The sequence below is a fragment of the Pleuronectes platessa genome, chromosome 16 (assembly GCF_947347685.1).
Source record: "Pleuronectes platessa chromosome 16, fPlePla1.1, whole genome shotgun sequence".
NCBI lineage: Eukaryota > Metazoa > Chordata > Actinopteri > Pleuronectiformes > Pleuronectidae > Pleuronectes > Pleuronectes platessa.
Window position 1 is genome coordinate 21,821,821 of NC_070641.1, and position 21,816 is coordinate 21,843,636.

Here is a 21,816-nt window from a genome sequence, read left to right on the forward strand (position 1 = left end):
CGGTAGTAGGATGTGGTATTGGTCAGGGGAAAATCCATTAATATACTAGTGAGGGATCCAGGGATTTTTTTTCTTATCAAAATTTTCCTTGATTTTTTCAGAGAAGAACTCATGAAATAAATCTGTCACGTTACTGTGACAAACACGAATCAGTGCGTCAGATAATAGTACAAAGTGCTGCACAATAGATTCACTGTCTGAATGTGTGATTGCCTTTAAACTGAATAAAAACTTGTGAATATCTGGATATTTTGAATTTTAAAATAAATAATAATGCATCTTTACTGACACGTTGATTAATTGAGTTGGAATGGAATGGCTCAGAAACCTCATGACGCTGCTAAACCTGGAAATAATTAAATACTATTTGAGGAAGTCATCTGGGAAATGTGAGCCTGTTTGGGGCTGAGAGGTTATTACATTGTTAAATTAAAAACACTGCTGGACAAATAGAACACCCATCAATGATGCTATTCCTTCTTCCTCTCTCTCATCTATACATTTTGTGTTACTTTCCCTTTTGTTTTTCTTAAATTCTAAATATTTAGAATCAGAATCAGCTTTGTTTGCCAAACATGAGCACACATACTAGGAATTTGACTCCGCTGTAGTTGAGCTCAGTGCATTGACACAAACAGACAATTAACAGTAGCATACCAGAAACTAGCAGAATAAGCATAAAAATGATGTGCAATATAAATAAACTGTACAGGACAGCATGGGAAGCACCTTGTACCTGTGTTTTTTTAGGTGCTATATAAATAAAGTTAAACAAATTATTATAAGATACAATTGTCACCATCTCTCACTAACTAACTATATGATAAGAATTATTCAGGCTTTAAGATATGATCATTTTTATTAGTCTCACAATGGGGAAATATGCAATATTACAGCAGCAAGGGTCAACATAGGTAAGTAATAAGAAAAATATGACTGTAATAAAAACGAGTATATACAGTGTAAAAACAAGAAGCACTATCTGCAGTATGAGAACAATAATAATCATAATATCATAATAATACTAACAATAATATTAACTTAATAAGAATGCCAACGATGACCTTCATTTAATAATAATACAAACAATATGTACAGTGTGAGAATAATTGAACAATAACAATCCAACAACAACAATAATAATAATAATATCAATAATAATTTTCATATTTTGTGTTATGATTATTGGTGCGTGGTGTTTTAAGGCGCGGTGACGTGCGGCCTGTGCCCTGTCATGCGGACGGTGACATCATCAGCTGCTGTTAAGTAACGGGAGGAGGAGACAGGCTCGACCGGAGAAGGGCCGCCCGCGCCGCTGGATCTTCTCGGGGACTATCAACAGGGAGCTCAGCCGACGACAGAGCCAGGAGCTGGGGGTATGAACGCCGCGAGAATCCGCTCCCATCCTCCGCTGCCCGGACCCCTGTCCGACTGACAACCGCCGGATCAGCATCTACACGGAAGCAGCTCTCGGACGAACCCAGTATCGGGTGAGTGGCGGCCCGGGGAACCGGTGAAACCAGGGGGGACAAGCGGCCCGGTTCGGCCGAGGGAGAGTCTCGCATTCACGGCTTACAGGAGAGGGGGGGAGGGGGCTAGCATCGAGCCTGGCTCTCCACACGGGCTCCGTACATGGGTGCGGCTGGAGGGGAACCGTCGAACATGTCCGCCCGAGATGTTACGACACATTTCCAGAGTTTATTTGACCAAATTATAACGAATATTCACGGTCTTTCCATTAGCTCGCTCCTAGCCGCTAGCGCCCCACTGCCCGCGGGTCGGCTGCTATGCTTCAACCTACGTTCCTCCCAGTGTGACCATTAAACCCAGTTAGCTATATGAGCACCACCGCGGTTAACGTATTTATTTAAACTTCATATTAAAGCGGTTAACGTAGATTTTTGTTTTTAAAAGCCTTCCTCCATCTTCTTCTTCTTCTCATCGAGTTACAACCCCGAAAAGCTGCGTACACCTGCCGCTACGTTTAAAAACCACACGATCCACAATGTGATTATCTAACGTAAGGTGTTGTATTTTTATAACGTAAGATATTGTGTTAACGTGTGTATTCGTCTTTCAGTGTGAGTGTGTGTGTGTGTGTGTGTGTGTGACAGCTGCCACAGTGTGAGAGGCGTTGCACTGTGATTGTGAAATCCTCTGGCTACTTGTGTGTGTGTGTGTTTTTCCTTCTCCTTCTTGTTGTGTCACGTTTTGCACCAGGGGTTGTGTTCAAGTTCAAGAAATACACGTTTTATTTCGCACGGGGAACATCCTGTGTCCAGCAGCCAGCTTCCTGTGGGAGATTACTACCATCAGGGGCACGTGCTGTTGTTTTACATGGAGTGTGACAGGGTAATTCCACCAGTGTCCCATCACACACAGGCCAACACATGAAACCAGTAGCACTGCAATCCCAGTTTGACCATATATGCGTTTTGATAAAGTGCATTTGTTGTCTGGATGACCACTGTGCACTTTTGCCCTTCACGTGCACCTTAAAGGGATAGTTCACCCAAAAGAATGCTGATGGAGGTTGTGGGTGAGTCCACAAAACACTTAAACAACGTGAACGTGTCTCCAGAGGACATAGTGGCTAATATCAGGCTTTCTTCTGTGGACTCAAACCCTTCAGGTGGTGAGAAGATGATGATTGAACTTTCATTTTTCAGTGAAGTATATCCCTTTAAACATGGTGGGTCCGTGTGCAGCACTTTCTGTCACACGTCACTAGCTACCATAGCCGTCAGGAGGGCGTTTGAGGCTCTGTGTGTTTACCCAGGGGCACTACAACATATATGTAGTGAAAACACTGGTTTAAAGTTGTGTGTTGCACTTACTGTCATGTTTCTTACAAGTTGTAAAATACATATTTTAGCTTGTTAGTGCAGGTTGTGGTTTTAAAATCTTTATGAGCAGAGAACGCCAAACAAAGTTTAGAAGTCTGAGGCCGATCAATTGTCATCACTCACAATGCACAAGCATATCGATATATAGTGAACCTTTTGTTGTGTTTCTAAGGATTAAAATAACATTGTGATCATTATTGATTGTTTAAACCCAAATTCCTCCATATTCATAACTTTTTACCACCGTACTCCTATGGCTCACTCTGATCTCCCAGTATGTTGAGGGATGAAACGAGGACGGAGCAACACAAGTTGTTTGCGTTGGATTCCTCCCTCGAGGCTCAGGTGATCCACGTTGGCAGCATAGCAGACATAACTGTTGAAAGTCATCGGCTGGTGTCTGCAGCAGCTCTGTCACAGCTGGAGCTCCGTAACCTCTGAGGGGATTTCTGTTGATGTAAAGGATGTTCGGTTGGAAAACAAAGTCGATGCAGGGGACTGGTTCTGCAGATTAGCTGACTGGGCTGTTGTTTGAAAAGCAGAAGTCGTCTGACCGGGTCTGTGTTGTGGGATTTCTGGGTTGTCATGATCCTGTTTCACGTTTCCTATAGAGGATGTAGATTGAGGTCACAGGAAGTGGAGCGCAGGGAATCCATACTGATGATGCTGTCCATTTCACGTACCGTCCTATTGAATTGCCAACCGGGCACATGACACGAACTCCCATAATAACTCCCAGCCCGGGTGGAAGAGTTATTTGAAGACACACCAGTGCTACATTTGGAACTGGGGTCCAGTGTTTCTATAAAGAGCACCGTCTGTTTACATGACGTTCCCAAATTATTGGTTAGGAAGCAAATCAGCGTGATGAAAGCTTTGCTGCATTCTGCGCGGCACTCTGCTTTGTGAAGTTCGCTGCACAGAGTTGTCTCAGGGCCTTGACACACATAAAGCCAGCCAGCGCTCCGCAGGGCTAATCATGCCTTCCCTCCCTTGGCAGAGCCGGCACAGAACAGTAGAGAGCTTAGTCTTTGCTTTTGCAGTGGCTGCACAATGTGGCGTGGTGGAGCGAGTGCTAAATAAATGATGATCCTGCCCCAGCGTCACGTGCAGCTCGGCTCAGAAGATGCACTTCATTTCCTTGTGTGTGTGTGTGTGTGACAGGTCTGAGTACGGATGCAGCAGCTGATTCTGATCCACTCGACTTCTCAGTTGCAACTGGCGTTTGTGTGTAGCCTTCGTTTTGCTGTGTGTCTTTCTCCTCCTCTTCCTGCGTTTGTTGATCCCAGTGAAGCCACCTCCCCCCTCCCAGTTATCCTACAAATCTAATCGTGTGTTTCTGGAGGCCAGACAGCTGTTTGCTGATCAACAAGCCCTTCTTAGGTTACATCCTCACACAAACATGTGGTCAGTTCTGCATGTCTGGGGTCGACGATCATCATGTGAGCAGCTCGCCGTCTCTGGTCGGAAATATGTTGCCTCATCAGCCACTTGGGATGTTGAGAAAATACTTCTATTCCTGTTTTCATGTTCAGTTTCCAGTGGCTCATCCTGTAGTGTTTCAGGGTCAGTGGTGAGAGAAGAGAAGTGCTGCACAGACGAGCCTGGTGTCATGTGTCATGTGTTGTCTTCTCAACCAAACTTTGTTGTGTTATCTGTGACAGACACAACTTGCAGCCATGGAGCTGAGAGTGGGAAACAAGTACCGGCTCGGGAGAAAGATAGGAAGTGGCTCCTTTGGTGACATCTATCTTGGTAAGTGAATTATAATAAAACATTTTACTGGAAAATCTCCTTATCACCTGTCTGCCCAGGTACTGGTGAGTTTGCCATGGCTTTTTACATATGTGATGTTTTTCGTGTCCCACCCAAGGTGCCAACATCGCCACTGGTGAGGAGGTGGCCATCAAGCTGGAATGTGTGAAGACCAAACACCCACAACTGCACATCGAAAGCAAGTTCTACAAGATGATGCAAGGAGGAGGTAAGAAGTGAATACAGCTTTGACATGGACACATCACTGTGGCAAACTAATTGAATTGTTGTTGCAATATGAATCCATCATAACTGAGCCCTCACAAATTCCAAAGGAACGATTTGAAAGATGTTATTCCCAAACTTAATATTGTGTATGTACACTTGCATTCCAGTCGGTATTCCATCGATAAAGTGGTGTGGTGCGGAGGGAGACTACAACGTGATGGTAATGGAGCTTCTCGGTCCCAGTCTGGAGGACCTGTTCAACTTTTGCTCCCGAAAGTTCAGCCTGAAGACCGTCCTGCTTCTGGCGGACCAGATGGTACGTCTTGTCTCTAACGTCAGGGGTAATAGAAGTAAGACAGTTTCACGGAGTCTCAGTTAATATCTCACCATGTGGAACTGTTCTGTTCACGAGCAGAAGGCACAGTCGTAAAATGTCTGATCTAGGTCATGTGCTTGAGCTCAATGAATTTTGCTTGTTGGTGCATGCTAGTATATAAACATCGCACACGAATCCCCTGAGGCTTGTTTAAAGACTGTAGATGACTTGGTCTCCACGACTCTGCTGCATCCACTGCACCGAACAACTCTGGCCTCTGCTTAGACAGAACTGGCCTAGATATTTAATTTCATGGATTGCTCGCTCAAGCAGAATTCATCTCACCTTTTGTTCTAGCAGCCAACTTGCTGTGTCAGGCCTTTGTGTGGGTGTTTGACTCTCCACGTTTAGCCTGGGATCATCACCTTCTGGTGTCCGGTTTTCATATGCTGACCTAACGGCATGTAAATGTGATAGTGACCTTGTGTTCATGTCTCCATGAAACTCCTGTGTATCCTTTAAATATACAGAAAACCAGAGTTCCAACATTCCTCGTCTCCCCTGTGCTCTTCAGATAAGCCGCATTGAGTACATCCACTCCAAGAATTTCATCCATCGGGATGTGAAGCCTGACAACTTCCTCATGGGACTCGGCAAGAAGGGCAACCTGGTGTACATCATTGACTTTGGCCTGGCCAAAAAATACCGTGATGCCCGCACGCACCAGCACATCCCTTACAGGGAGAACAAGAACCTGACTGGCACGGCACGCTACGCCTCCATCAACACACATCTTGGAATCGGTAAGGTCCCTTTTCTTCTCCTCATTCGTGTTGCTACTTGACCGTGTCACTCACCATGTTCCCAGGCAGTCCTGTTGGTACAAGAAAGCTCCACTCAGACCTGTTGTGATTCATGTGTTGACTTTCTGTGTTTAACCGTCATGTTTTAAGCAAACATAAATACAGCAGGATGCCATGTGCTCAGGACATTTCATTTGCACTCAAATAGAAAATATGACTTTTTGTAATCATTTGTTTGGGCAATAATAATCGTCAGTAGAAAAATAAGAGTTACATTTAATGGTATTCACAAAGGAGCATTCATAATGGTGAGGTGTCCTCTGTTCCATCAGGGTCTTATCCACTTTATCCGCTGCCTCTAAACATCATGTTAATGTGATTCCTCAGAGCTGGCTTATGGTGATATCTGCCTCTACTCAAAGCTCATCCCGAGCATGGAGATGTAATGCACTGTATTATGGTCTGGATTATAGCCGTCACTTATCTTTAGAAGTCTTTTACTTCAATCTGTAACATCCCCTCTCCCTACTGATGGAGATATTTTTTTTTTAATCTTGTAACTCATTCTTACTGAACTACTTTTAAGTTTGTTCTCCTAAAGGTTGGATATTCCTCCTTTGTATGTCTTTGTTGACACACGCTCTTAAGGTTGGAGGATGCAGGGGAGTAGCTCTCACGAGAATGGAAAATGAAGGAAATGCCATTTGGGATGGAATGTTGTGCTGTTGTCATCTCATGCTTTATCAGATCGTCTGTGGTTAACTGTTGGACCCCCCCCCACACTTCTACTGGCAGTGTTTTAGCTGAATTGTTGTCTATTCAGTAGGTTATTTATCTGCTCTGTGTTTTAGGTTAGATGCCAACTGGAGAGATGAATGAAGTGAGTGTAAGATTGAGTTAAAACATCTTGGGGCTAGAACCTTTCTAGAAGGTTTTAATATTTAATCTTAATCTGTGTATGAAATAAATACACGAATTATTAACAAAGGCTTTCTTCTCAGTAAGAAGTGCTAAAGGAACACCTTATTTATTCATATTAGGTCATGGAAATCTGTGTTCTTGATACAGCAGAGATTTGCTGACATGCAGTGCAACTAAAAACTACCAACAACTCATCATACCACCATTGTCTCACATGTAGATATTGGTAAACCACTGATGCTGAATAAGAGTTGAGCCACATATGACTAATGTAGGAACCACCATATTCTTTTGGGGTTTCCATAGTTATACAGAGCAAGATAAATAGTTTGGCCAGGTTGTGACACATTTCCAAGCCCAGCTACTTAATGGAACTCATTGGCCTTTTTTCTCTTCCCAGACAACGACTTGGCAGACGTCCCTGAGCTCTTTCACTCACTCCTCTACCCTCTCTCTTGTTTTCTGTCCACAGAGCAGTCTAGACGTGACGACCTGGAGTCTCTGGGCTATGTCCTCATGTACTTCAACCTGGGCTCCCTCCCCTGGCAGGGCCTCAAGGCTGCGACCAAGAGACAGAAGTATGAACGAATCAGCGAGAAGAAAATGTCCACACCTATTGAGGTTCTTTGCAAAGGCTACCCTTGTAAGTGACGTGTCTGTGTATTTGTGCAGCAACAAATGTTATCTGATTAAAATCCATTCAGTGATGTTGATACTCTTATTTGTTCTCCTACAGCTGAGTTCTCCACATACCTGAATTTCTGCCGCTCACTTCGTTTTGATGACAAGCCAGACTACTCCTACCTTCGACAGCTCTTCAGGAATCTGTTCCACCGACAGGGCTTCTCCTATGATTATGTCTTTGACTGGAACATGCTCAAATTTGTAAGTATACATCCGGTGTATTGAATTGAGGTTTATTTTTGTTTTGGTGTAAAGCTTCCATTTACTTTATCAGTGCATAAAAGTCTCAATTCTAAACAGCTTATGGTATAATACAGATAATTAAAAGCTATTTTTGTCAATGGAAATGTTTAATAAGGCCGTTTTAAATGTCAGGGTGCCAGTCGGACAGCTGAGGATGGAGAGAGGAGGCCGGGAGATGAGAGGGATGAGCGGATCGGAGGAGTCCCCAGGGGGTCTGCGACGCGAGGCCTTCCCCCGGGTCCCAACCCCATAGCTCCCAACAGAGTCAGGAATGGGCCAGAACAGGCAGTCTCTAACCCAGCCTCACGGGTCCCGCAGTCTGGTGAGTTTTCTGTCTGTCTTTTAATAAACTGTTTCTGTTATTAAAAGACTGTAGCAGATGTCTTTTCTATTTTGAGCATCAGATACGGTCAGTTCTCAACTCAACTAATCATTTCAGGGAACACGTCGCCACGTGCAATTTCTCGTGCAGAGAGGGAAAGGAAGGTGAGCATGCGTCTCCATCGTGGAGCTCCTGCCAACGTATCGTCCTCTGACCTCACGGCCCGTCACGACCAGTCCAGAATTTCCACATCCCAGGTGAGAAAACACACTGCTCCTTTCGTCGTGCATAAAGCTATCTGAACAATAATTTCATTGGGTGAGATTTATCATTGCAAAACGTGTCACAGGTTTGTGAGACAGCAAATTCTTCCTCTTAAGTCTAAATCTGTTTCTTCTGCAGGTCAGCGTGCCATTTGAGCACATGGGGAAGTAGAACTATTTTGGCTCTGCATGCACATGGAATTGACAGGTAAGCTCTACTTTCACTCGTGTATTCACATGCTGACTGCAAAATGTCACTTCTCACCAACACATGGCCTTCTCAATAACTGACCATCCACTTGTTGTTGCAGGGCTGCAAGATGAGTCCATCGCTCTGTTTTTTTTTCCTTTGTTTTTTACCTTGTCTATTACAAGATGATTGCCAATGGACACGTGGATCTTTGGAAAAGGACAGTAATTTTTTTTAAAGGATCCAGAGAAGTACATTACAGCATCCACCATGCACTCTTTCATGAACCCTTTTGCTGATCCCTGGATCTTCACCACCACCACTATACAAAAAAAACCAACTAAATAAATGAAAGACAGTGCTTAGCCATTGTTACTCCCTGGTTGCTCTTACCTGTTTCCCCCCCCTTCCTCAAAGCATTCCCTCAATACCCTCTGTCTGACAAATGTGAACTGTTAGCATCAAAGAAGCAAAATGGTATCAGGGACACACGCATGTTATGATATAGGCTTAGTACAGATTTATCCTTTTCAGTTCAATCAGCAAAAACAACCTTGAAATGAATTATGTCTCTCCTTCGTGAAGACATCTTAAATCGAACCTTATTTTTGAGTTTACGTTCTGTGTATTTTTTCAAAGAGGTAACTGCTAAACGATGAAGAGGTAGGCGGGGAGAGGGGTAGAGCACATAAAGAAAGGAAACTTTGAAAAGGACAAGTAAGTGATGTTTTAGCTGTTGTACAGTAACGTTTCTGGTGAAGTAGGAAGTGGTCCTTGCTTGCCCTTCATCCATCCATGTTGTGACTATGTTCTTTTCCTCAAACTCGGCCACCAAAACCTCCAACACCCCTTTTTTATTTTGCCTGTTCTTAATTGTGTGCTTTCTTTTGGGTTTTCATGCGAGTGGGTAAGGTGAAGAATGACCATAGATATTGCAAAGACACACTCCCCAAGTCTTGAGGGACGCTCCTCAGGAAATTCTCATTGTATTTGACCAGAGACCATGGCTGCCCGTTTTGGCTAACAAATAGCGGCTGCAATTTTTATGATAGTTCTTAATGTTACCTTTTCTTTTTTTTAATTTCTATTGTTTTTATTATTGGAGGCCATGAGGGGGGCGGGTGGGCAGGATCTGATAGGGATTACCGTGGGGGGGGGCATCCAATGATTTTTATTTTTTACGTTTACTCCATTGTAAATATTTTTTTATTTTGATGTAAAGGCAAAATGTGGTTTTGTTTTAATACTGTAAAGTAGAATAATAATGCATACTATTGACAACTAGGGGCTGGGTTCAGAAGTTTAGGTATTTAAAGTACTAAAATGGTGGGATGGGCTACTATTGCTTTGCCAGCTGGGTCATCCCGTGTGTGTGCGCGTGTGTTTGTGTGTGTGTGTGAGAGATAATAATGATACAGAAAATCCCTGCTAAAGAATACACATTTCATTCTGTCTTTGTATGCAGATTGCTTTTATCTCTGTCCTCTCTGCTATTTATGTTAAACTATTTTATCTGTCTGTAACCACCTTCTGTTTTTATTCTCTTGTCTCTCATTTCATCCTCCTGTAATTTATTAGAATGACCTCTCTCCGTTTGTTTCTTTCCTCCACCGATCACCTTCGCTCTTCTGTTAAGCTTCAGCACGACGCACGGGGCTTTCAATATTCCTCCTGCAAGAAAAATCACAACCTGCTAGTTTGATGTCACCTTATTTTGGGATTTTGACCTCCAGCAGCCTCGATGATGTCACTCAGAAAAAACCTACATAACCGATGCAATTGCAGGGATGTGTAAATAGCAGTGTACTGTGTGTAAATCACTTTGTACAGGCCACCGTGACCCAGTGGCAGCGAAACTGTCGGTCGGGAAGAGGCTGAGGCGATTGGGGTGGGGGGGGGGGGGGGGGATTTCACTTTATGTATTGTGTACTGATAGCTTGTACAGTTCTTTAACACACTTTATTTACAACAGTATTTGTGTATATTTTATGAAGTAATAAAAATGAATAACGTTGCTCACACCTTGCAGCTGCTGTTTTGTTTTTCATGGGGGGGGGGGGTGTGCTGCTAATGCTCAGTTACATCATGATCACGACCATGGGAAATCAAAGCGGCGCCACTGCGCATGCGCGGGGATCCGAGTATTCGCTGGCAGCCGCTGCTGATGTGGAGGAAGTAACGGTGTCTGCTCGGTAGCTGTGGCCGGGAAGGGAGGGGATAACTCGGGGTTCCTCCGCAGGAGTTTATCGGTGTATCTGCGTGGAGCGTCGCTACTTGAACGATCCGGGTTTTTATTTCCACTTTTTATTTTAAGCCACGCAGGGAAGCTAGCGACAGGCTAACGGGGCTAGCTCAGGGTTAGCTAGCTCAGCTGCAGACACCCAGCTGCACTGTGGGGGGAGAGGAGGCAGGTTCCCCGGGCTTCAAACACCGAGGTGCCGGGCAGATGAGTCCCTGGATGTCGACTGAAGTGTAAAACGTGTGTTTACTTTGCTGAGCTGCTCCCGGAAAGGTTTTTACAGTCGACTGGATGATGATGATGAGCTAAATCGATGCTTGCACTGATCCCAGCGCAGATCTAACAACTGCAGAGGTGAGTGATGCACCATCACTGAGGAACTGGTTTAGATATCCTCCATCATGAATTCCCAGTAAACATGATGATGATGATGTCACCCTCTGTTTAAAACGCAGCACTGCCTGATGTGCACTGTTCTAAAGGTTTAAAGCCCCCCCACCCCCCTCCTCTCTCCTATTGGGGGTTTGTTGTAGCTTCACTTAGCTCAGTGTAAGTGTGTTGTGGTCTCTGGTTGAACACGACCTCAATTCACTGATGCTTTACTGTATACCCCCCCCCCCCCCCCCCCCATGCACTTATGATGGGCTCTCACAAAGAGCTGGTTCGATTGAGGTTGAAGTACAAAGCTTGTTTTGAAACCTGTCCACAGGACTGATGAGTTGTCTCTTGTCTGCGGCCCTGAGGGATGCATGAGCTTTGTGTGTGTGTGTCCGTGCATCCCGGTGCTTGTTTGAACACACAGGCCTCACCTCTGTGCCACTCACTCACTAACTTGTGTTAATGTCTAACTTCATGGTTGGCAGAAGAACTGTATTTGCAAAAAGTTGAATAGTCCAGTTGTTGTTGATCACATTAAAATGCTTGTAAATTAAAACTGCTGCATTAGAAATCATTGTGCAAGATGATTCACTAAGTGATTTATTTGTATTACATATGAAAAGGGGAATATCTATATTCTTTACCCCTAAATTGCACCATTTAAAAATATGGTAAAATAGTCAATTCATATTCTAGCTATAAGGCAAAGCAATAAAACTGTATTGATTATTGTTTCAGTATAATTTTCATTTATAGCAATTAATATGTGCATATATATCCATCAGGACAGTGAGAAGGTATAACATATAATAGATCCACCTCAATTTTGTTAAATGCTTTGCTTTTCATTCTCTGCCCATAAAGAAGAGTTTAAAAACCACATCATTCACGGACGAACAAAAACCGGTCTTTACATGTTCCAGAAATAATAATGTGATATGTTGATAAGTGTCAATATTTACTGATAAGGACACTTTATCTCTATAACTATCTTCCAGCCTCATCACCAGCTCTGACTTCCTGGTGTTTCGTTCTTAAAGGCAGATTTATTTAGAAAGCTGAGCTCGAACGGCCCTAAATTAATTTCCTTGGTGACATGCTGATGTTTTCCTAACTAGTGATCTCGGCCTTGGTTGAGCCATATGAGTCATCCATGATCCCACAGTGCACCAGCTTATATTTAGCCAGTGCACTGGGGAGGTTGAAAAGTCCTCTTGAAATTAGTTTTCACTGTGACTGATTCGATTATCGTCTTCCTGGAATCCACACCTAGAGGGTGACGCAGTCGGAGAGATGACAGCACTCAAGAGATCTGCAGTGATTTGATGGAGGGGGGGGGGGGCACATGGAGGATCTTTCCTTCATTTCCTTATGTTTGCAAATCTGTGCTGAGTAACTGTGTGTTCCACCCCACTTGTCTTATTTACTCTTCTTCTCGATCATTGTTGATAATTCAAGGTTTTCCAGTGGGTGTGATATTGTCTCCATTCTGCTGATGTGGCATAAATGCAGTGCCCATATTAGGATTGTCAGTGTAACTGTGCTGAAGACAACTCACTGGTTTATCCAGTCCTGTACAGTTTCCTTTTATGATAATGAATGTTGAGAAAAGAGCATAAATATGAAACTCAAAGTCTCACATCTTCACATCTAAAGCTTATGCAGAGCATGCACTGTGCTGATTTGTGGAAATGTACATGTTTGTGTTTAGAGCATTCTTCAGCTACACTGCACTTCTTTCATCCCTCAGTATATATCAGAGGGAAAGAATTGAGGAGGAATTGGGTCAGCAGCGCTCAGCTCATTGCCGTCACTACGATTTGCTGTGTTTGAGTGATTCTGCCCCCGACAAGTGCTGGCGTGTTTTGATTTTATTTCCATTCTTTATAAGCCTCTCCCCACCCACCTGCCTTATGGCTCCTCTTTTCACTTCCCTCTGTTTTGATCTCACTTTATCTGTCTGTCCACACAATGTCTATTACAGTGTAAAGCTGTGCACTGTTCTAATTTGGTCTGTTTTTGTTTTCTCATTCTGAAATCAGCGGATGTTGGATAGAGATTTAGGTCTTTGACTGTTCAGGCCTGTGTTGATTATCATCCAGGCTTTAAACAATCTGCATCTTCATCCTCTCTCCACACAGATGAGTCAGCTCTGGCAGCGGGACATACCCCTGTCCGAGAGGTTGGGGAATGAGTCTCCCGTCGGCCTCGCCCCGGGGTCGCCCGCCACCATGGCCCCGCAAGGATCCAACTCCTCTTCGGTACCAGTGGCCCCAGTCGTCACACCAGAACAGACGTTTTTCCTCATGACCGCCACTGCCCAAACTGTATCAGGCTTTTTTGTGTGGACGGCTCTTCTCATCACATGTCACCAGGTAAGAGGATCCTATCGTTTGGTGGATGCAGGTGGTCCAATGGTCAGAGGGTTGAAACCTAAGTTAGAACTTCAAGGATTCAGGTTTTCTCTCAACAAGCCATATATCCTATAATAAGTATGTACTTTTGATGATTATGATCTTGGAGGTAGGAGGCTAGAATAGCACATTATTTGCTCTAGCCCTGTTTCATTGGACAACTTGTTGTGGTCGTATTCAAATGAATGAGGATGGGTTTTATTCACACTCTGCACCATCAGTCTGAACACATTCCAAGTATCTATAAGCAAGATGCTAAAGCCCTGTGTGCTTGGTCATGTGTCACTCTGGGTAAGATTTAATACAAATGTCTAAATGAGGCTGAGGCTGCATGTGTGTTGTTGCCCTGCTGCCAGCCTTCAGGCAAACGGGTTAAGCTGGAGTAGAAAACCAAATTCTTCCACATGTGTTTTTCACATCCACGCACTGTTCACCTTGTTTTTCTTCGTCCCTCTTCTTCATTTTTTTTTAATGTCAAATTTGATTGACTGAAATCGTTGATGCCCCTGAAACACACATAGAGGAGCAGGACCTCAGTGAGATGCTCGTCTGCCTAGTACCCGCGTCATGAGCCTCCGTGTTGAAAGCCATCAGTGTGTTAGTGTGAGTGTAGCAGCACAGAGGATCAGGGCTGTTCGCCTCCTGTGTGTCAGTGGAGTTCTTGATGCTCGGGCTAATGGTTAGTTTCCCATTGTCTGCTGATGCCCTTCACATGCATAGAGGAGCAGGCTGTCACTCTGGCAACAGGTGCCCCCCCCCCCCCCCCCCCCCCCCCACACACACCTCGTCAAAGAGCGGGGGGGGGCTGAAGGTCCCTATAGCAACAAGCCCTATGAGCAAAGTGCATTACCTGGCTTGGTGTGTTGTCCCCCCTGCTCTTTGTTATTTTAGCCCAGGTGTGTGTCTGTTTACAGACCTGGAAAGGTGATAGGTTGGGCATTGTGTAAGTGGAAAGGAGCCGGAGAGCGCCGACAGAGGTGCTGCTGACAGGGCCCTCCCGACAGGGCCCTCCCTGTTCCTCCTGCTGTCTGCTGCTCTGTGACAAAAGCCCAGTATCCATTACCTGTGACAACCCCATTGTCGGTGCGCACACACACACACAACAAACTCTGCAAACACACCACTGCTCCAGTATTCAACTCATGCCCTTTATACTGGCTGCATTGTTGAAAACAACCAAACAGGTTTCATGAGGTACCAGTTGGTTGTTTTCACACCTGCCTGTGTGTTGGCTGTTTGTTTGTCAGCCGAATTATGCAGCAGCAGAAAGAAGACTGGTGTTGTAGACAAGTTAGAAGTCGAATGAACACTCCAGTATGATGTGTTCAGGATGTGCATCACTTTCAGGCTCATTTTACACTAAATCTTTGACTTCTTTTTGCACAAAGTTCTCATATTTCTGACCTTATCACTTATTTGGATCCGTCTCATTTTGATTGTCTGTTCCTCTTTAGATCTACATGCACCTACGTTACTACAGCTCTCCAAATGAGCAGAGGCACATCGTGAGGATCCTGTTCATAGTCCCCATCTACGCCATCGACTCCTGGCTCAGCCTCCTGTTCTTCACCAATGAGGAGTACTACGTTTACTTTGACACGGTGCGAGACTGCTACGAAGGTGAGTGGACAGAGGAGTGAAAAGCAATCGACTGTCACAGGAACGTTTTCTGCTGCAGGCTGGATTTCACTCTGACATATTTTCCATGGCGAATATTCACCACAGTGTAAAGAGTGAGCGCTGTGTGCTCCAGTGTGTGTAACTCGATTCCCAGTAGAAATAATGGTGTGAGAATTTATGTGTTGTGATACCCCAGTGGCAGACGGCCTTTGCAGTGTCTTCATTTACAAAGGTTGCCATCTTTGTTCTCATGTCTCCCTGGTCTGTTGGGATTGCAGGGGAGGGGGAGACCAGTTTCCTAGCAACTATATGAAAACGAGCAAAGCCATGAGAAGATTTTTTTATTTATTTATTTAAGCATCTCACTTGTGAGAAGATAAACCACAACCTTGTTCTTTAAGCCACAAGCATATAATTCAAATATTGTTGCTGGATTTTCATGCTGAAATATCAAACTAGCAGTTGAATATGATACCAAAACATGCTACTGTTAGATTAATGTTAATTTTATTAAAACCTCGTCAAATGAGCTTAATAACTGCTTCTACATGTATTTGGTGCTGAAGTGCAACTGGAAGTGAATCTGCTTCATTTTACCAATTTATGATAAGCTGCTTTTTGAATAAACACATTTTGGATTTGAACTGTTGGTCTTATAAAGAATTTGAAGATAAAGAAAATGCAGTGTTTGTAATAATGCAGCATGAACAAAGCCGGCACTGTGCTGTGCTGTTCTGGCTCAGATTGTCAGTGTGCTGGAATAAGAGGCTTACGTTTTAAACTCAGCCACTCTGAACAGTAACGAGAGCCGGGGCACTGGGAGCTGCTGCCAGTGGCTGACCCTGAGCTGAGAACACCTGGGGCAGCAGTACTGGTCATAAACCCCGCCTTTTCCATGTTAGTGGATGGGACATGGAACAAAATAAAAAGTCAAAGTACACGTCAAATTTGATTTTTCTCAAAATAAATTTTAGGTAGTTCTTATCAAGCTGATTTTTGTTCAAGTTCGGTTCTAATTTGCTCTTGGTTGCTATAAAAACAGTCAGCAGATTAAAGTGCACACTACTCCACCTGATAAATATGTGTTGTTCCCATTGGCGTGTCAGGTGTCATATTAAAGCCATCAGTGTAGCTGGCCACATTTATTAGGATGATTACATATGAGATCTGAGCAGTGGATAAAACAGAGTGGGATTAGGGACACACCTGTCGAAGCTTCACATTTAGGCCCATGATGCTGATAAAGATCTAAATCATATTCACACTGGATGCTTTGTGTGACTCTTCATTAATTCTAGTTATCTAACCTAATACATGAGGGGAACATTAAAGCCCCGGTTTAATGTGTAGTCCACTTGTGTAAGACCCTTATTAGTAGTGTGAAAATGTGTCTCTAGTATTGTGTGACACTCTTGTGTGGCAGCGTGACCTCGAGCTCTCATGATCCCGTCTGTGATCACACCGCTCCACTCTGCTCTCAGCACTGGAGAACCGTCCCTCATCATTATGTGCTCAGGCTTATTCCTCTTTCACAACCACAACCCGGTCATTTCCCAGACTGCTGATGGGTATGACTCGCCTGTATGCTTTGAAATGGCGAGTCAGCTGTTCTGAACCAGAATCAGCAAATCATAACTTTCCTTTTTCACACTCAACACCAGTATCCTGTGTTTTCATCACCTTAAACACATTATTTTCTATGTGTGACCCTGCAGCCTTTGTCATCTACAACTTCCTGAGTCTGTGTTATGAGTACCTGGGAGGAGAGAGTGCCATCATGGCTGAGATCAGAGGGAAACCTATTGAGTAAGTCTTGTTTGCTCTTCCTCCTCCTCCTCCTCCTCTTCCTCTTTTGTCTTTGTATTCCTCTTCTTCTCCTTCTTCTTCTTGCTCTGCTTCTTCTTCTTATTCTTGTTCTTCTGCTCCTACTTCTTGTCCTCCCTCTTCTTTTTCTTTCCTAGTCCTCTTCTTCCTCCTTCCTATACTTTTATCTCCTCCTCTATTCTATAATCTATTCTGACCCTATAACCTGTGTATTCCACTATAGGTCGAGTTGTATGTATGGGACCTGTTGTCTGTGGGGAAAGACCTACTCCATCGGTTTCCTCAGGTTCTGCAAACAGGTACCAGACACCATCATGGCTCATAACCTGCACATTGCAAATACATCGTTAATGTAGTTCTTTGAGTGAAAATTGGATTTGTCAGAAGCTTTAGATGTTTTATTAAACTACACTATGAGCAAAGGAGTTTTGTATCCCTGCTGCCTTGTAGAAGACAATGTCCTGATGTCTTCATTCCCTCTCAATCGTCCTCAGGCCACTCTCCAGTTCTGTGTGGTGAAACCCCTGGTGGCAGTGATCACTGTCATTCTTCAAGCCTTTGGGAAATACAAAGATGGAGACTTCAAGTATGTTTCCTCTGAAACTTAGCTATGTTATGCTTAAGCTCAAGTAATGACTGAGTCTCTTCTTAACTGTGCTGATTATAAAATGGAATCCCTCTCTCCTCCAGTGTGGCTAGCGGCTACCTGTATGTGACCATCATCTACAACATCTCCGTCAGCCTGTCGCTCTACGCTCTCTTCCTCTTCTACTTTGCCACACGGGAACTTCTTGTCCCGTACAACCCGGTGCTCAAGTTCTTCATGGTCAAGTCTGTCATCTTTCTTTCCTTCTGGCAAGGTGAGAAAACACACACACACACACACACACACACACACACACACACACACACACACACACACACACACACACACACACACACACACTGCTGCTGCAATTTCTTTTTTAATTTGTTGTGTTTTGGGCTGTGAATCATATGATGAATCTTGAGATGCTGCATTGCCATAACTCCAATCCTCTTTGTCTGAGTTAGGGATGCTGCTGGCCATCCTGGAGAAGTGCGGCGCCATCCCTCAGATCGACTCTGCCGACTTCTCCGTGGGCGAGGGAACGGTGGCTGCTGGTTACCAGAACTTCATCATCTGTATCGAGATGTTCTTTGCCGCTGTGGCTCTGCGCCATGCCTTCACTTACAAAGTCTACATGGATAAAAGACTGGACTCATACGGTAAAAGAAGTGTGTGTGTGTGTGTTTGGGAGGTTTTAAGTAAATTTAACTGTGTAAATAATTATAACGGTTTACTTATTGGTGTTTTATTTTAATATTCAATTTAATCTGAATTTACAGGACTCTTGATACTGTCTGATTTCTACAGTCTTTCAGAAGTGACCTCACTCTTTGCACTTTGATTTCTATCTAAATATTTAGTCCTCCTCTTTTCTTCTGCTCTGTTTTTCTATTCCTTCATTCTTGTCTTCCTCGTCTCCCCCTGTTCTCTTTTCTCCTCTTCTCCTTCACTGTGCTGCACTGACAGGCTCATTTCCTATCTATGGACAGTACGGTAGGTCTGATGTCAGCTGCCTTTTCGTCTGTATCTGCAGTTTTGTTTGTTCCAGTGCTTTTTATTGTTGTGTTTTCATTGTGCTTAAATGTCCATTATTTCAATGTGATTGGTGTGTTCATCATGAATTCAGTTGATGCCTCTAGACTCATTGGTGTTGTTCTTTATTGTTTTGTTTACTTATGTTCATTTGTTGTCAGTGAAATCAGGCTCTGAACGTTTTACCTTGTTTCTTCTGGCATAATTTTGTGTTTTGTGTGTTCCCCACTTTCTTGTAAAAAAGTAAAGTCCCTGCTTGCTAATGAAACTGCAGTTGCTTTATTGTATAATTCTTGTATAACAGATTCATTGCTTCCATCCTGCTGATTTAAATTTTGCAGAAGCAGTTTCACACTTCAAATATTTATTCTGGAATTTCACTTGACAATTTGACGAAAACAGTTTCTGTCATTTCATCCCTCACTCACCTTCCGTACTGCCTCATGTGTCTTTATTAATATTTCACCTTCCCTCCCCCCCCTTCCAGGTCGATGTGCCCCAATGAAGAGCATCTCCAGCAGCCTGAAGGAGACCATGAATCCAGGGGACATGGTCCAGGACGCCATCCACAACTTCTCTCCAGCTTATCAACAGTACACCCAGCAGTCCACGCTGGAGCGAGGTGGGGGGCCAGCCCTCTCCCGCAGCCACAGTAACCTCAGCACCCGGGGGGATAATGAAAAGACCCTGCTGCTCAGCTCAGACGACGAGTTCTAAAGCTCAAACACACACATTCAGAAAGTCACAGTACTCCCGAAGCCCCTGTTGAATTATTAGAAGGTGTTAGAGAATGGTCTGATCTTTTGTTTCAGCCTGAATGTGGAAGATTCGATTCTGGTATTTGTCTTTTCTTTATCACATTTGGAGAGAAATGAAAGATCAGATTCATGTTAGAGGTGTGATTAGCAGACTAAGAGGAAAGAAGGGGAGAAAGGGAGTTCGAAGAAAGACGAGTGTGTCATTGTAAAGGAGGAGAGAGGTGGGGAATTTGTGTTAATTTATATAGGCCAAAACTGATAGACATACAGTATCTCCAGTAATCTGCTGATTATGGATTAGGGCAATTAACAATGCCTGCTTATGCTACACTTTAGAAGTCGATATAAGGTGTCTGCGAGACAAAGTGCCATCCTCCTCTGAAATACTCGGCCTCCTGCTTTCTTTAGTTTTTATACTGTTTCTTAAACCATACTCCTCCTCACCCCTCTGCCAACTCTGCCTCTTACCGAAACATTGCCAAATAGGGGGAGCAGCCAGCCGCCTGCACTTCAGCCACTGAGACGCACTGTCTTAGGATTCAGAATTGATTTATAGTCAAGATAACAAAGGAGCCTTGGAATTGCAGTGCTTCGTTTTAATATATAAAGAAATTGAAACGCAAAATATTTTTTTATTTAAATGCTGTATGACCTTGAAGGTAGAACTCATTTAAAGACGACTGCGATGGGAAAACTGTTGTGTTTGTATATATACATTATGTGTATGTCTGGATTTGCCGTGGGTTCACATGCACAAGCGAATCTAAATGGTTTTAGTGGGACTCCGGCTGTCGGCCCAGTGTGGGCTCCTCGCTCAGTGTTATTGTGAGTGGAGCACGGTGTGAACAGCTGTGGCAGAGATTTGAGCGTGGGCATAGGGACTGACGGAAGGGCAACACCCACACAGATTACAGATTACTGGAGAAGCAACACTACAGAGCCCGCCCAGCTGTGATGTGCTGCGGATTATATTCCCTAATTAATGGCATTAGAGGCCGAGCAGATCAGGCCTGCCTCTGCTGGTACTGCTTTTAATGGCATCCCTGATATAGCAGCAGGAAGTGAGTCAGGACACTGGTCACTACAGACAGATCAGGACACGTAAAGGCATTAAATCTGATCGAACTCCTTTACAAACGGGAACATATGGGCATTAAAAGTTTGAAAAAGCAAAATGATTGAATGTTGAGTCAAACTTTCGGGCCCGTGTGACATTCTTTAGTTTATTTTTCTTTTGGGAAAAAAGAATATGAACAGTTATTTGTTTTGTTCCTGTCTTTTTCTTAAAGACAATAGAAACTGTATTTGAATTGATGGTTTGTGCTGTTATCAGCTGATGTTTAACGTGTTTTAGCAGTGACTGGTGTTTGGTGAGGTTGTTTGTGAGCGAGACTCCTTGATGGCAGGACACTGGTGTAAAAGGTAACAGGCGTAATGGTGACGTAATGTACGTTGGCGTTTTTTGTTTATGTTGAAAGCAGAATCCAAACAGATTCTATAGTGACTGCAGGTAAACACACAGTACAACACAGCCCTCATGAGTAATGAATGTAGTCAGATTAAAAAACTAACAGCCAGGCTCATCCTCAACCGTGCACAATCATTTAGTTTGGAGAAAGTTGTATTCGATTAAAAATGGAAATATAATAAAATTGTGGAACCCACCACCAGTGGGGGTCTGGCTGTGACTGCTAAGCCATAAATTCCAAACTCCTCCTATACTCAGTAATTAATGCATTTACTTTTTTCGCTGAGCCGTCAGTTAAAGACAACGTCAGTTTATTCTATTTACTTAACATTAACTTAATGGTATTGAAAAAAGTGAAATTCACTGCCTTATGCTGTAACCTCTAGGGGCAAAGTTTGTCCAACTCAAGCGTCTTTATTCAAAACACTATCAGATGATAGTTTTGATACTCTGTGATTTTAAAGCTGGATGTAAAAAGCTGAATATATTAAACCAGGAGTTTTATTCCAGAATGGAAAGAATGTTGTAAATATAGTTTAACTAGGCACTGCGAAACATTCATGATGTCAGAGATGACATTGCCTGGTATAGTGCTTTGTTTTCAAATTTTTGTGTTTTGATATTCTAAGTTTTTCATATATTCTGTTTTATTTCTGTTGTGTACTTTTTCATTTGGATATTGGTAACGTTTTCTTGTGTTTTGATGCTCTATCGCTTTCTGTTGATGTTGACAAGGAAATAAAAGACAAATGGAAACAAAACATTCCTTGACTTGGTTTTGTTATTGAGAGTTTGCTTCTTGGCACCAATGTAAACACCAATGACACAACAATGTGAATTTTTTTTAATGAAATTGTGATATATAATCTGTCATTTATAGTTGTGTTATTATGAAGCACACCAGAAAATAACCCCCTGTGTTT

General features: G+C 43.4%; 2 protein-coding genes across 2 annotated transcripts; both read left to right on the forward strand.

Annotated features, from left to right (window-relative positions):
• Nucleotides 1-1,279: 1,279 nt before the first annotated feature.
• Nucleotides 1,280-10,003, forward strand: LOC128458739 (casein kinase I). The gene is made up of 11 exons (XM_053443703.1): nt 1,280-1,490; nt 4,511-4,601; nt 4,720-4,830; nt 4,997-5,145; nt 5,720-5,948; nt 7,342-7,512; nt 7,606-7,754; nt 7,929-8,118; nt 8,236-8,375; nt 8,521-8,589; nt 8,693-10,003. The coding sequence occupies exons 2-10, from the start codon at nt 4,526-4,528 to the stop codon at nt 8,551-8,553; spliced, it is 1,248 nt and encodes a 415-aa protein (XP_053299678.1). The 5' UTR covers nt 1,280-1,490; nt 4,511-4,525; the 3' UTR covers nt 8,554-8,589; nt 8,693-10,003.
• Nucleotides 10,004-10,694: 691 nt separating this feature from the next.
• Nucleotides 10,695-21,654, forward strand: LOC128458738 (transmembrane protein 184B). The gene is made up of 9 exons (XM_053443702.1): nt 10,695-11,164; nt 13,330-13,563; nt 15,057-15,222; nt 16,938-17,028; nt 17,270-17,345; nt 17,541-17,632; nt 17,737-17,906; nt 18,100-18,294; nt 19,155-21,654. The coding sequence occupies exons 2-9, from the start codon at nt 13,330-13,332 to the stop codon at nt 19,382-19,384; spliced, it is 1,254 nt and encodes a 417-aa protein (XP_053299677.1). The 5' UTR covers nt 10,695-11,164; the 3' UTR covers nt 19,385-21,654.
• Nucleotides 21,655-21,816: the final 162 nt, after the last annotated feature.

Coding starts and splice junctions, on each gene's coding strand:
- LOC128458738 (XM_053443702.1), top strand. CDS start 13,330: ATGAGTCAGCTCTGGCAGCGGGACATACCCCTGTCCGAGAGGTTGGGG. Junction 15,223..16,937: donor GGTGCGAGACTGCTACGAAG/GTGAGTGGACAG, acceptor GTGACCCTGCAG/CCTTTGTCATCTACAACTTC. Junction 17,907..18,099: donor CTTTCTTTCCTTCTGGCAAG/GTGAGAAAACAC, acceptor TGTCTGAGTTAG/GGATGCTGCTGGCCATCCTG.
- LOC128458739 (XM_053443703.1), top strand. CDS start 4,526: ATGGAGCTGAGAGTGGGAAACAAGTACCGGCTCGGGAGAAAGATAGGA. Junction 5,949..7,341: donor CAACACACATCTTGGAATCG/GTAAGGTCCCTT, acceptor TTCTGTCCACAG/AGCAGTCTAGACGTGACGAC. Junction 8,376..8,520: donor CCAGAATTTCCACATCCCAG/GTGAGAAAACAC, acceptor TTTCTTCTGCAG/GTCAGCGTGCCATTTGAGCA.